General features: G+C 47.2%; 1 protein-coding gene across 1 annotated transcript in view; it reads left to right on the forward strand.

The window, feature by feature from the left end:
- The first annotated feature begins 12,174 nt into the window (after positions 1 to 12,174).
- The window catches only part of ANO2 (anoctamin 2), a 211,343-nt gene continuing 207,863 nt past the window's right edge, over positions 12,175 to 15,654 (forward strand). Inside the window, exon 1 of the mRNA XM_083181601.1 lies at positions 12,175 to 12,623. Within this exon, the coding sequence (XP_083037727.1) occupies positions 12,213 to 12,623 (411 nt within the window). The 5' untranslated portion in view covers positions 12,175 to 12,212. The remainder of the gene's footprint in view (positions 12,624 to 15,654) is intronic.

Genomic DNA, 15,654 nt, shown 5'->3' on the forward strand with positions numbered 1-15,654 from the left:
TGGGGGGGGGGGGGGGGGGGGGGGTAGTGGTGGTGATGGGGGGGGGGGGGGGGCGGTGTTTGGCAGGGTGGTACTGAGTTCCGCCACCTGCAATGGTGAGATGGGACTACTGTAGTTCCACCACCACTTTGGCCTACCACAGTAATTCTAAGGGAAAAGCATTAGATTGCAGGGGCCTGCAAAATAGCTCTGCCTAATTTGGGAAAGAGGAGGGGGAATTAGGTGGCAGACGGAAATAAGTTCCACCACCTCTCAAGGACCACTTCAAACCCTGGATGCCAGGTCAGAATGAGAAGCAGCGTTGAGAAGCTACATTCATATGTAATATTGGTCATACTTCAGATCCGTTTGCTAGGCAAGTGCCCCCCTCTAGCCCTGAAGAACGCCTGCATCCCCCACCGCCCACACCATCTCGGTAACATGCGAGGGGATGTGTCCAAGAACACAGCCCCTCGCATGCGGCCGAGGGGGATAGAAATCATTGCATGGTTGCAGAGCATCGAGTGATTTCCATCCCGTTCCGAAATAAAGGTCAGTGAAAAAGATGGATGAAAACGGGGTGGGAGCTGACATCATGTGACATCAGAGTGTGGCATCAGCCGCCCACCGCAAGCAGGCATTGGCCTGCATGTGCTTGCAGGGGAACACCCACCGTTTTCATGAGAATGCCCATAAAATGCTGGCCATTCCCCTGCTCCAGCCTGGTGTCTGCCCCCCATCTGAATGTGAAACTCGCCAAAGCAGTTAGCTCCTGGGGTCTGCACATGCGTAAGTATGCAAATGCGCATGTGCAGACCCCCCTCCATCAGAATGGGGGCAAATTTGGCCCCTCCCGAATGGGTCTGAATTAGGCCCATTGTCTGAGTTCGCCAGACATGTGGGATGCTGGGAGAAATCAGTTTTTTTTTTTTTTAATGCGGCAATCATTTTCAAGGAACGGTTTTGCCTGTAATCGTTCCACTTTTGCCCGCACACCTGCATCTCCATTACATATTCCCCAAGCAGACTCTCCTTGCTCCTACAGGTTAACTCTCCCATACCCAAAATGCTTGGAACCAGAAGTATTTGGATTTTAGATTTTATTTTGTATTGTGGAATATTTGATACCATAATGATATAGATGGGGACATTTACTAAGATGGGAGTTCTATTTCAGATGGGATGTTGCTATGGGCAACCAGTAACAATTAGATTATATCTATTATCTTCTAGACGGTGCTAAATAAATAAGAAGTAGATGGCAGCACGTGTGATCTGAGGATAGACCTCTTGACCACGTATTGTACCGTTGTGCACACGATTAATCGCACAACCTGCTGAAAATGTGGGTTTGGGCCTGCCATCATTCTGATGTATGGCCACCTTTAGGGTTGGGTGTGGTCTATTCAAATTTAAATCTAAAAATAAATATTTGTGGGCTACATGCAAAAGCAGCCAGGATTTACCCTGCACAGAAAAATATAAATTTTTTGCTCACCCTACCTAGCAACATGATTGTTCCAGTTGCATTGTTACTTGCTTTTTTTTTTTTTACTTTACCTACAAATCTGAATCAGGCCCATAGTGCATCCTGAATCAGGCCCATAGTGCATCCTGAATCAGGCCCATAGTGCATTTAGGTCCCAGTTCCTCTCTGAATGCAGCATTGTTTTCTCTGACATAATTGTAAATTGGGACCAATTCAGTATGGATAGCTAATGTGAGTAATGCTGCTTTCAGACCGCAAAACTGGCTTTGACCCTGTATTTGGAAACGTTTCCAAAAACTGGTCTGCCAGGTAAAACCCCTTTCACACCGCATCTCTTAAACGTTTTTTTTTTACACTGGCAGACCCGTTTTTGGAAACTTTCCAAAAACAGGGTCAAAGCCAGTCTTCAGCGAACGCCGCCCCCGCCCCCCCTCCCCCGGGGGTTAACACCCCCTAATCCCCCCCACCCCAGGGCTAACAACCACCCCCCCCCCCCCCCCCCCCCCCGTGCAGCTGGTACCTCCGTTGCGTGATCCGGCACTGCAGTTGGACGGGGAAGCACTTATGAAAAAAAGCGTCTTTCAGAAAATGGCTGCCCCATAAGAAAATCAGGGGGGCGGCTCCAGTGCTGCGAATATTTAATGAGTGCTCATTAAATATTCGCTGCTCTGAATTTGGGACCCAGCTCATTGGCTGGGTCCTAAATACCGTTTCAGACCCGATTTTGATGCAAAAATACCGGGTCTGAAACGGGTAGGACCCTCCATTTTAACCGTTTTACAAAATCGGCTTTTGTAAAACGGTTAAGGGGTCCTGCACCTTTCAGACCGCACAGATTACCGTTTTAAAACGGTAAAAAAACGGCAATATACCGTTTACAAAGTGCGGTCTGAAAGGGGCATAACAGCAAATCACGCTTCTATTGGCCGAGTGCGCGTGTGCAGCCTCAAATTGCAAATGAAAATCCAAATGTAGCAATCTCTGACAGGAAGCCGGCGTTTGGGGGGGATATGGCGTTTTATGTGCATGCAAGTATTCATTGATGTTCCGGGATTTGTGAATGAAAAGCAATTTGAGATACATTTGCAATTTTGTAAAGGGCGTTTACTCCTTCCTTTTGAACGGTGGCTTTTTGTGTGCAAACGAGTGCATTTTTTGTTTCTATGCAGCGATCCAACCTGAATTAGCCCCATTATCTTGAAAAATATCTGTGATATGAATTAAAGACATTTGTTCCATATTATTGCCAATGGTTTGGAGGGAAATCATTAAGGCAGGCATTTCCAGAATTCTAATACCATAAGAAGAATGGCCTCTGTCTTAATAAATATGCATATATTGGGCCTAATTCAGACCTTGTCATAGGAAAAATTTGTTCTCAAATTTGGGCAAAACCATGCTGCACTGCAGGTGGGGCAGATGTAACATGTGCCGAGAGAGTTAGATTAAGATTAGGTTGCTAGGTCGATACTATTAGGTCGACCACTAAAGATCGACAGGGCTTAGGTTGACACAAGCATTAGGTCGACAATAGGAAGGTGGATAGTCAAAAGGTTGACATAAGTTGTTTTTTTGAGCCGACATGTGGTATATCATCCCCTAGGGCATGCGGTGAGAATATAATAGTGTGCCAAGAGCAGCGAGGCACCGTGCCCGAAGCATGGTTTGCCATGCGAGGGGATGCGGTACAGGTCGACTTAAGTCAAAATTCGGGATTAAAAAAAACATGAAAAACTCATGTCGACCTTTTGACTTTCGAACTTCCCATTGTTGACCCTGTTGCCATGTTGCCCTATTTCATGGATTCACCTACGCCCTGTCAACCTTTAGTGATTGACCTAATGTATTTGGGTGGGTTATTTTGTTTCTGTGCAGTGTAAATACTGGCTGCATTATTTTTACATTGCAATTTAGATTTAGATTTCAGTTCAAGCTAGAGATGTGCGGACTCGGATTTCCCAGATCCAAACCGGCACGAATATCATCAATCCGAGCCCGGATCCGAGCGGCGCTCGGAGCTTCTGACCGATTCGGATTCGGGCACGCGGGCAAAACGTCATCACCCGGCATCGGATTCTCGCGAGATCACAGAATCCCTCCCCGCGCCGCCATCTTCACTTCAGTCTAGGAGCAGGGTGGGATAGGGGGATAGGGTGTGCTGCTGTGTACTGTCCCTACTGGGGCCTCGGGTGCTGCTGTGTACTGTCCCTACTGGGGCCTCGGGTGCTGCTGTGTACTGTGTCTCTCCTCTCTGCTCAGTGGGATCATCACCATTGCTGTGTACTGTCTCTCCTCCTTTGTGCTGGGGCCTGCCTCTGCTGTATGGTCCACTGGTGCTGCTAGTGCCTGCCCTGCACTGCCTAGCGGCTGCCATGTACCTACCTACTTACCTACCTACTGCAGTATATAATTTTAGTCTGCTGGTGCCCTGCCAACCAGTACCTATTGTAGTGTATCATTCCAGTCTGCTCTCTGCTGTTCCCACTGGCTACCAGTACCCATATTGCAGTATATAATTCCAGTCAGCTGTTGCCCCTGGTGACCAGTACCTATCGCAGTATATAATTCCAGTCGGCTGTTGCCCCTGGCGACCAGTACCTACCGCAGTATATAATTCCAGTCGGCTGTTGCCCCTGGTGACCAGTACCTACCGCAGTAAATAATTCCAGTCGGCTGTTGCCCCTGGCGACCAGTACCTTACGCAGTTTATAATTCCAGTAGCTGTTGCTCCTGGCGACCAGTACCTACCGCAGTATATAATTCCAGTCTGCTGGTATATCAGTCCAGGGGTGCCTGCATGTAATTCCATGGGTGCCCCTATGTGTCTCATATCAGTCCATAGTTACCTCCCCTCCTGCATTCTGCAGGAGACTCCCTGAAATAGCAGCAATCTCCCTCTCTCCCTCATTAGTCTAGCAATCTCCCTCATGTCATCTAGCCCACATTACACTGTTACATCTTTGGAGAAAAAAAAGGAATGGGAGACAGATACATTTACATTGAATCATCAGCACCATTTCCCAGCACTTTACCAAGTATAGTAGCTCTTACTAACTGCTGTGGGGCTCATCTACATTTGGATATAAGTCATTTTAACAGATTGCGCTCAGATGTAGCAGTACACACCCACGCTTCTAGGTGCCACGTTCACAATCTGTTTTCACAATTTCTCCATATAAGGAGCTAGACACGCCCTTTGGGTGGAGCATGACACACCCCCTCAATGGGGCGCTGTGCAAAATTGTACTACCAACAATAATCTCCCTGAAACATGTTTTCAAAAGTAGGCAAGTATGATGCTGCCCAGTGTGCCATAAAGGGTGCTGCTAAGTGTACTGTATCAGGCCAGGAGAGCTGCTCGTTGTGCTGTATAATTCCAGTGATGGTGCTATATGTGCCATATAATTCCAGGGTTGCTGCCCTGTGTAACGTATAATTCCAGGTGTGCTGCCATGTGTGACATATAATTCTGGGGGAGCCGCCCTGTGTGCCATATAATTCCAGGGGTGCTACTAAGTGTGCTTTATAATTCCAGGGGTGCTACTAAGTGTGCTATATAATTCAAGGGGTGCTGCCTAGTGGTGCTGTATAATTCCGGGGGTGCCGCCATGTGTGCCATATAATTCCAGGGGTTCTGCCCTGTGTGCCATATAATTCCAGGAGTGCTGCTATGTGTACCATATAATTACAGGTGTACTGCCAAGTTTGCTGTATAATTCCATGGGTGCTGCTAAGTGTGCCCTATCAGCCCATGGGTGCTGCCAAGTGTGTCGTATAATTCCAGGGGTGCTGCCAAGTGTGATGTCAATCCAGGGGTGCTGCTTAGTGTGCCCTATCAGTACAGGGGTGCTGCTAAGTGTGCCAAATCAGTCCAGTGTTTGTGCTGCCCAATTCTGTTGCTTAGCTTAGTCATCCAGCTACCTCAGTGCACCCTTTTGACCTAAAAGACAATATCATGACCTATGAGGTGTTCAGAATAGAATAATAATAATAATAATAATAATAATAATAATTAATGTTATTGAGGTACAAAATACTGTAGGAACAACAAAAAAATTCTGTCCAAATTCTGTGATTTTAGCTGTTTTTATAATATTTTTGAAAAAATACAGATACAAAACCTGCAGGATGGTTTTGCATAGTTACCTCCCCTCCTGCATTCTGCAGGAGACTCCATGAAATAGCAGCAATCTCCCTCTCTCCCTCATTAGTCTAGAAATCTCCCTCATGTCACCTAACCCACATTAGACTGTTACATTTTTGGGGAAAAAAGGAATGAGAGACAGATACATTTACATTGAATCCTCAGCACCATTTCCCAGCACTTTACCAAGTATAGTATCTCTTTCTAACTGCTTTGGGGCTCATCTACATTCGGATATGAGTCATTTTAAAAGATTTCTCTCAGATGTAGCAGTACACACCCACGCTTCTAGGTGCCGCGTTCACAATATCTCCATATATGGAACTAGACACGCCCTTTGGGTAAACCATGACATGCCCCCTCAATGGGGCGCTTTGCAAAATACTATTGCCATCTATAATCTCCCTGAAACTAGTTTTCAAGTAGGCAAGTATGTATCAGTCATGTGTCCCGTATCAGTGTGCCCGCATGTGTGCTGTATAATTCCAGGGGTGAGCCAAGTCTGTCATACAATTCAAGGGGTGTTGCCAAGTGTGCCGTATTAGTCCAGGGGTGATGCAAAGTGTCCCGTATCAGTCCTGGGGTGCTGCTAAGTCTGCCGCATCAATCCAGAGGTGATGGCAATTTTTTATTAAAAGAATAAAAAAGTTTTATTTCTTTTTACTGCAGGAAAGTCACCATGTGTGCTGTGTAATTCCATGTGTGCCGTATAATTCCATGTGTGCCGTAGAATTCCATGTGTGCCGTAGAATTCCATGTGTGCCGTAGAATTCCATGTGTGCTGTATCAGTCCAGGGGTTCCGCCGTCTGTGCCGTATAATATCATGTGTGCCGCCATGTGTGCTGTATCAGGTCAGGGGTGCCACCATCTGTGCCGTATAATATCATGTGGGCCGCCATGTGTGCTGTATCAGGTATGGGGTGCCACCATCTGTGCCGTATAATATCATGTGCGCCGCCATGTGTGCTGTATCAGGTCAGGGGTGCCACCATCTGTGCCGTATAATTCCTGGGGGAAGCCAAGTCTGCTGTATAATTCATGGGGTGCTGCCAAGTAGGGTCTGGCTGGAAACTTTCAGCCCGGGGTGCAACATAAGCAAATGGCCCACCCCCACCACCATTCTACCCCCCCCCCCACCCCACCCCCCTCCTCCCTCCTCCTCCCCATAATATACAGCAAAGATGAAACAGCCTCTGGTGCTGCACCTATATTATACAATAATAAATATTGTAGGATACTGATCCCTATAGTAAATATAAATGTTTAGTAAATGGGCGTCTTGTTGCCCTATGGGGACTAAAGGACACGGTGCAGCATTCCAGGATTTAGTAATAGCAAATCTTTATGGGTGTTTTGGGACTCAGCACTGACATCTCTTGGGGTCCTCGACCCTTTCAAGCACTATCAAACCCTCCCCCCCCCCCCACTACCAAACTGTGCCCATGGCGGGCGTATGAGGGAGCGGGTGCCATGTGCTGCTGTGGCTGGGCACAGTGGGCAGAGGCAGAGCTGGTTCCACCTTGTTCCAGCTTAATTTTTCCTCTGTCACCAACATCCGCACTGGCCCCCTTACAGCACTCACTTTCCCCTTCACTGTCCACCACTTGTCACCCCCTCCCTTTCAAAGTCCACCTCACAGCAGTTCCCTTTCCTCAGCTATCCACTTCCCTGGCTCCTTCTAGCAAGCACTGCACAGCACCCCCATCGGAACCACACACACACACACACACACACACACACACAAACACTCTGATCTCCCAGGACTCACCGCTCCCTTCAATGCTCGCAGTACCCCCAAATTCACTCTCCAACCCACCTTCACTTACCACATCCTCTGCGCCTGCCTTCAGCAGCTGGCTATGAGCAGCAGTGTGGCCGGGGACCTGAGCCTGCAGGGGTCTGATCGGGGGAGGTGAAGGTGAGCAGCTAAGCTGCGCTGGGGACTGGCTTTGGGGCCCCTCAGATTATCGAGGCTCGGGACAGCTGACTCCTTTTAACCTGATTGTGCGGGAAACGGCCATTACAGCTCGGCTGTCGGGAGGCGCTGTGTGCCTAGTGGCCGGGTCGTGCAGGAGATGGACAGTAGAGCTCAGCTCTCAGGAGGCGTGTGGGCTTTACCAGCAGTACTACCTGACAGCCTCCTGACTAGTTGCTGCTGCTCCCTGAGGCTGTCTCAGGTCTGGCACCGGCTGTCTCCTCTCTACCTGTGAGCCGCACTCCTCCTGACAGCTCTGTCCGTCTCCTGCACGACCTGGCCGCCAGGCACACAGGTCCAGGACAGTGCAATACATATAGGCCCAGGGGGCAGAGCCGAATTTCCCATTAGGCACGGGAGGGACCGGCCTAGGGGCGGCACATGTTTGGGGGCGGCACTTGGATGCCTGTGATAGTACTGTCAGCCCAAAATGTACCAATAACTGCAAAATATCCACTGTACTGTAATATATTTCATCTTAAATAGAGTGTAAATGGATAGGACATGCAGATACTGCCCCTATAAACTGTCCTACTTAGTAAACATTATTGTTGTGCCTAGGGGCGCCCTCCTCCCTAAATCCGCCCCTGCCGGGGGGCATGTGGCACCCTGCCCCACGGCCCAGCCCGCCTCTGCTGCCAAGTGTGCTGTATTAGTCCAGGGGTGCTATTAATTGTGCTGTATCAGTCCAGAGGTGATGCTAAGTGTGATGTATCAGTCCAGAGGTGATGCTAAGTGTGATGTATCAGTCCAGAGGTGATGCTAAGTGTGCTGTATCAGTCCAGAGGTGATGCTAAGTGTGCCATATCAGTTCAGGGGTGATGCTAAGTGTGCTGTATCAGTCCAGGGGTGCTATTAAGTGTGCTGCATCAGTCCAGTGTTTGTGCCGCCCACTTGTGTCGCTTATCATAGTCATCCAGCTACCTGGGTGCAACCTTTTGGCCTAGAAACAATATTGTGAGGTGTTCAGAATAGACTGGAAATGAGTGGAAATAAATGTTATTGAGGTTAATAATAGCGTAGGAGCAAAAAAAAAAAAAAAAAAATGCGATTTTAGCGGCTTTTTAAAAAAAAAAAAACAGAACCCAAAACCTTGCAGGGGTCTTTTGGCAAAACCTATAAGAACCCAAAATGAGAAAAGGTAATCAGAACCCAAAACGTGAAAAGTGGCCGGTGCACATCCCTAGTTTGAACACTCCTCACTCTCTGCACATGTTAGATTTTCCCCCGAGTTCACATGGTTTTGCCCATTTTGAGAACAAATTTGTGCTGCAATATTCAGAAATTACCTAAAACTATTAGAGATGTTCTCTGAGTCTCGTGTTTTGGTTCTAATTTCATTCTCGATTTGGCAAAACCACTCTCAAATGTTTTGATTTGAAGTTTGGATTTATATATGAATCTTGGGTTTGGAAAATCTTGAATATGTATAAAAAACTAGAGTTGGGCGGGTTCAGATAATTTACTTGATTATTTTCTTCTAACCATCGCAAGTTCGGATTTATCCGTAATGATCTTATTGGCTATCCAAAACCTGCGAGAGTCAATAGCCAATAAGATGCCGTTTTTGATATTCAAACATAACCAAGTAAATCCAGACAGCTAAAATCATGTAATTTGATTTTAAACACAAAATTCCGAACTGAAGGAACATACTAACTGGGTATCAATTTCTAAAGGACCTAATTGCTCATTTCTAACAAAATTGATGTTGCCCATAGCAACCAAGCAGACACTGTCTGTCATTTTCGAAGTTACATTTGGGCGCGTTATTTTGTTTCTGTGCAGAGCAAATACTGGCTGCTTTATACTTACACTGCAATTTAGATTTAAATTTGAACACACCCCACCCAAATCTTACTCTCTCTGCACATGTTACATCTGCCCCACCTGCAGTTCACATGTTTTTGTCCATTAAAGAAGGAGTTTTATGAAGATGTGCATCCAGTATAGTACAATGAATGGATGTGATGACATCTCAGCTGTATATTATACAGAACTACGCAGTGTGTCCGTAAAACTCCCCTGATTATTGGAGCATCGGGTATGACAGGTCAGCAAATAAAATGACGCATTCATCTTGCCATCATTACAATGAAAACACTAACAAACTGTCTTGGCATCCTCACACTGCCAACATTTCGCATAGTGGCAATTAGATGCCTGCATTGTGAACACAGTGGTGTCAATTTACTAAATTCTGGGGATAACAGGATTAAAAAATATATTTTTTAATGAGGAAGATAAAATTGATCACGGAGCTGTTGAAGACTAATGTACACACACAATAGAACATAGAGATAGAATATAGAACATCGCTCCGTGTGTAGGGGCAGTTATGGTATTTTACATCTACAATGTCTAGGTCTAAAGTCATAAGGTCAACCACTATAGTCCGACAGTCAAAAGGTCAACGGGGTGAAAAGGTCGAGAGACAAAAGGTCGACAGGGTCAAAAGGTCGAAAGTCTGAGGGTTGACATGATCAAAAGGTCGAAATTCAAAATGTCGACATGATTTTTTCATGTTTTTTGCTTGTCTACGTTGACATAGGTCGGTATGGACACCATCTAAGTGCACCACGTCCCCTCGCATGGCTCGCTACGCTTGCCATGCTTTGGGCGTGGTGCCTCACTGCGCTCGACACACTATTATATTCTCCCTCCACACCATAGTGGATAGTAGGGCACGAAATACCGCCTGTCGGCACAATAAAATAATCAGCCTTTTTTTCATATCGACCTTGCCCACATCGACCTTTTGACCATGCCGACCTTTTCACCTTGTCGATTTTTTGACTGTCGGTTTATTGACCCTGTCGACCATTTGACTGTTGACCAATAGTGGTCGACTTTATGACTGTTGACCTAGAATCAATCTACCATGCGTCCGGATACCCATACTGCATCACCAGCCCCCAGCCCATACTAGGAATCCAAACTATTCTCACTATGAGCCAGATGCACTAAGCTTCAAAAGTGATAAAATGGAGAGTGATAAACAGCCATCTAATCAGCATCTACCTGCCATGTCACAGACTGTGGGCGGGATGTAGTAAGCGAAAATTCTGTAAAACCCCCATTTTACCGCATTTTCCTATGTATTAAAACCCGGCCGCACCGATACCATATAGTAGGGTGCAGCCACCTTTGGGTGGAGATACCCTATAGAAGTCTATGGGCTTCTTTTCGCCGCCTCCGCCACAACTCCGCTGCCTCGCCAACCCCCCCTCTCCCCCTCCCTCCCGCTTACCTTCTTGCAGGTCCTTCTGGACCCCGGAAGGTAAACCTCTCCTCCCCCTAGTAACGCAGCCGGGTGTCCTTCCAGCTGTAGGGGGAGGGGGAGGAGGAGGTGCTGGGGACAGCCTGCTTAGCTGTACCCAGCGTGAGGGGAGCAGTAGGTGGCTGGCAGGTGATGGAGACCCCCCGCACACCACAGGTATCGCAGGGGGCCTCCTTCATCGCACCGCGATGCCAGCCGCATATGTTAGTACATATGCGCTGGCATCGTGGCGGGCGGGTGGCGAAGGGCGGCAATGTCTATTAATACATCCCGCCCTGTGTTTGAAAAATGTCAGACAGGAGCTGATTGGTTGGTTGTTTATCACTCTCCATTTGATCACTTTTGAAGCTTAGTGCATCTGGCCGTATCACTGTTGCTGCTTCAAATACTCTCTGTGTCATCAACTGAGGATTTGGGGGTGAAAACAGCAACAGTATGTGTTACTTTTGTAACTTGCATCATCTCAGTACATGAGTCTCCGCCAATGCTCATATTTACAGCGACGGGGACCCGGTAGGGTGCCAGCATCAGAAATTACATACATACTTGCCGATGGGTGTGGTATATTAGCCCGACAGTCGGGATTCCGACAGTCATTAGTCAGACGTCGGAATCCCGACTGCACAGCGTGGGGAGCGCAATGAAGCCCCTTGCGAGTTCGCTGCGCTCGCCACGCATCGGGCACGGTGGCGAGCTGTGCTCACCACCTATTTTATTCTCCCTCTATGGGGGTCGTGGACCCCCATGAGGGAGCAGTCGGGATTCCGACGTCGGAGGAATGACTGTCGGAATCCCGACTGTCGGGGGAGCCGTCCGGCACCCCTTGCCGATGCCTGGGGGAAAGGGAACGTCACAAGGGAAGCAACGGTCATTGTTAACGAGGGAGGGAGTCATAAACGTCCGCGGGAGCTCGCATCTTTAACAATGTGAGTGCACACACTAGACGATATTGTAAACATATCAGAAAGCCCTTTCTGAGCGATATTGTGAACTAGTGTGTATGGTGCTTTACTCATCTTTACAACTATTACATTTGTACATTTTACCTACTGTATGTACGTTTTATTGTACTGTTTCAGAATTAGCGACTATCGGTATATTCTCATATCATTACTCCATGGGACAAACTTGTTTTTGACTCATGAAGATACAGTAGTCTTAACAGTGTAGCCTATGATTTGGGTTCTGTTTGTTTATTGGTTTCCACTTTGTAACCCAGGTAATATTCTGGATCCCTTTTCTGTTTGTGTGCTCTCGCCCCCGTGAGATTTACTCATTACTTTTTATCCTTTGCAGGTTGTTAACAATTACATAGATGGAAACCAGCCAATCAGACCGGGTAGAATGCATTTTGGGGATGGGAAAAGAAAAGTGGACTATGTCTTAGCCTACCACTACAGGCATCGTCCTTCCCAACACAGTGATTCGCCCACAAATCACAGGCCCCCGGCAGTTATTATTTCCAACGGGAATTCAGTGACCCCAGAAGAAGTTGGCAAAACTCCCCCAGAACAGTTACTTCCAGGGGAATTGCATAGTCAGCAGCAACATAAACTGAAAGATCAAAGTAAACCAAAGGAACAAAACCAAGACCACCAACAGTCTGTTAATGGGAATTCATCGTGTCATCCACACGAGGTGGTTGTGGTAGAGATGAACCACCATGATGCGCTCGAAGAAGAGAAGAAGTGTCAACGGGAGGAGTTTGAGAAAAATCTTGTAGAAGCTGGACTGGAGGTGGAAAAAGACCCTGAGGTAAGAAGGCTTGTAAATGTGGTTTCTAAATACATAAGTATGATTTTCATCAGTTTTAAGCTTTGCATAATGAGCTGGCGTGGCAGAAGGTGTGGTTCAGGGATGTGCGCTAATGCATTTGTAGCTGTGAGTTTGAACACAGCAGCTGTGCATAAATATGCCAATATTGCTGCCACCTGTATTTGCATTGAGACGCCCACTGTTGATTCCAGCGGCTGCGTCCAAATATCCATTGCAAAATGGTCGATCATCGAAGTTCTGTGCAGCATGGCCGCAGGATGTAAGTTACTGGATACATTGCTGATGCATATGGGATTGTAGTTGCAACCTCAAACACAACTTCAAAGCGGTTTTGGCATCCCTGCGTGTTTTTTTTTACCACAACTCTCTGTAGCCTCCCCCAGGCATTTGTTGACAGCAAAGTGTTAACTCCTCTCTGCGGCTGTCTCTCTGGGACCATCGCGGCACATAAGCAGATTGCTGATTATCGCTCAGCTGAGAACCAACAATAAATCAGGCCCATGGTACTATCCTGTTGTGCATGAGATTATTAAGGCGACTATTGAATTATAATGATTGACCTTTTACCTTTAACTTAACTCTATATCACCTAGAAATAACTTACTTGGACACCTCTTATCCTAAAAATAATGACACAGACAACAACTGCGTACAGTAAGTTAAAAGGTCATGAACATTTATTAAATGGTGTGACCCTATTGTAAAGGGATGGCTAAGAAAGTGCTTGAGACCAGCTCCAGTCAAGGGTGCTAATCATGGCGGCGACTGAAACACCCCAGTCCATAGCACCCCCTATTGCAAGGTACAGCCCGAGCGGTGACGGACTCCCTGTCCCTTCTATGGCATGGCGAGGACACTGCCATAAAGTGGCCAACATCCCCCCCCCCCAGGCAGGACTCACCAGCCGTCCTGGCAATACCGCACAGTGACCACCTGACACCTCTCCTGACCGTTGGTCGAGAGCGCCTTCACTACGATTTTAATTACATTTATTAACGTCAAATTAGGTGATAGCCGCAAAGGCCAGGTAGCACAGAGATAGAAAGGGAATAGTGAGGGTGGGGTTCCAGACTCAAAGAGGAAGTAGCTTCCCCAGACTTCTCCTAATATACCCCTCTCTAAACTAACACCCCTAAGCTTCCTGACTGGCTAACACACCTGTCACTCACTACCTGAGCCTTCTTGGGTAATCTGCTTTCTTCAATAACTTTATTTAAACAATCACTAAATTCATAGGCTCTTAAATGCACTTATGCCTATGCAGCCCTCGTTCTATCTAATATGTACAGTATTAAAAGATACCTGGGCCTGATTCAGGCATGTTCGCTAGGCAGCGTATAATCGCTGCCTAGCGAGTAGGTAAATCCCGCCACGCCAAATACCTGCCACCCGAATCCCTGCACTAGCATGCGAGTGGATGTGGGCGCTAACACATCCGCTCGCATGCGGCCGAATGGAGGAAAAATGATTCCATGGTTGCTCGCCATGGAGTAATTTTTCTCTGTTGGTGGTTAAAAGTCAGTCTATACCAGGGCTGGGCAACACCGGCCTTTTAGATGTTGATGAACTACACATCCCAGGATGCTTTGCATTAGTTTTGCTATGTGGCCATGCTGAAACTGATGCAAGGCATGCTGGGATGTGTAGTTCATCAACATCTGGAGGGCCGGTGTTGCCCAGCCCTGGTCTATACTAACCTTTATCCTGGGCGCAGGTGGTCAAAAAAGGGGCGGACTTTGATGTTTTTTTGGGCATGTCCATAAAACGCTGGATGGTCCCCTACATCCGACTCCTGCCCAACCAACCCGGAGTGAACTCCCCAGCGAGTGTGAAATTCAGTCATGCGCAAAGCCCCACTATCAGGACTGGGGGTGAATTCGACCTGAGCGATCAGGTCTGAGTCGCCCCCATTGGGGCTTATTCTGCACTAGACCATACCTGCATACTGTGCATCTCCGCGAATGCCGGGCCGCCCGCCCTCCCCTCGCACCGCGGGTTTACAAGCAAAGCATGCAAATGGATGTTTTACATAAACATCAATTCGCAGGCCAGGGGGAACTTATCACATCTTCCGATAGTCGCTGACCAATGAAAGATGTGGTGCATGCACGCATATACAGTATGAAGTGACTCTCAGGTCACTTATACATGCATGCACATTCGGGAGGAACTGGGCAGGCAGCTAACATCCGTTGATGTCAGCTGCCCGCCCACGTCACCTGGCAAATTCGCTGGGCGTTCCCATGGGCGGGTACCCCCCCCGCACTTTACAGAGAATATTTGAACATTCACATCAGTCCCTGCCCCAGTGGAGCTTACAGTCTATATTCCCTGCCACATGTACACGCACACACAGACATTCTAGGGTTCATTTGACTAATTGTAGTTGACCTTTTGATTGTAGACCCAGGGCCAGATTCTGTAAGCTTAAAAAGTGATAAAATGGAGAGTGATAAACAGCCAGCCAATCAGCTCCTGCCTGACATTTTTCACATGGCAGGTATGAGCTGATTGGCTGGCTGTTTATCACTCTCCATTTTATCACTTTTGCAGCTTAGAGAATCTGGCCCCTAGATATTGTAGGTGTATACCATAACCACAAATTACAAAAACTGTTTTTTTGTCTGTATTATATGAGCATGATCTTGCCTGATTCTTTAGGGTAGCACGCCCATAGCAAAAATAAATAAATAAAAATAACAGGACATACGTCAACTCTATTGACACCCCCCCCCCCCCCATGTTGCTATGCCAGGGAAGCGAATACATTTTGTTGCTCTGCAGGGTAAATATTGGCTGCTTTTGCATGTAGCCCAATGATGTTGCATGCTTTAACGCAATGCTGAATCAAGCCCTGTTTTTGCGGCGGAGACTGTCGCAGAAACTTGCCCATGGTCATACTCATTTGTGAACACACACACACCTTCTGTGCGGCAGAATATTCCATTGGCCTCAGGTATTATAGGACTAGCCCATTTTTTTTAAAATAAAAACAAGAGGGGTCGAGTGC

The sequence above is a fragment of the Crinia signifera genome, chromosome 4 (genome assembly GCF_055691185.1).
Source record: "Crinia signifera chromosome 4, ASM5569118v1, whole genome shotgun sequence".
Classification (NCBI taxonomy): Eukaryota; Metazoa; Chordata; class Amphibia; order Anura; family Myobatrachidae; genus Crinia; species Crinia signifera.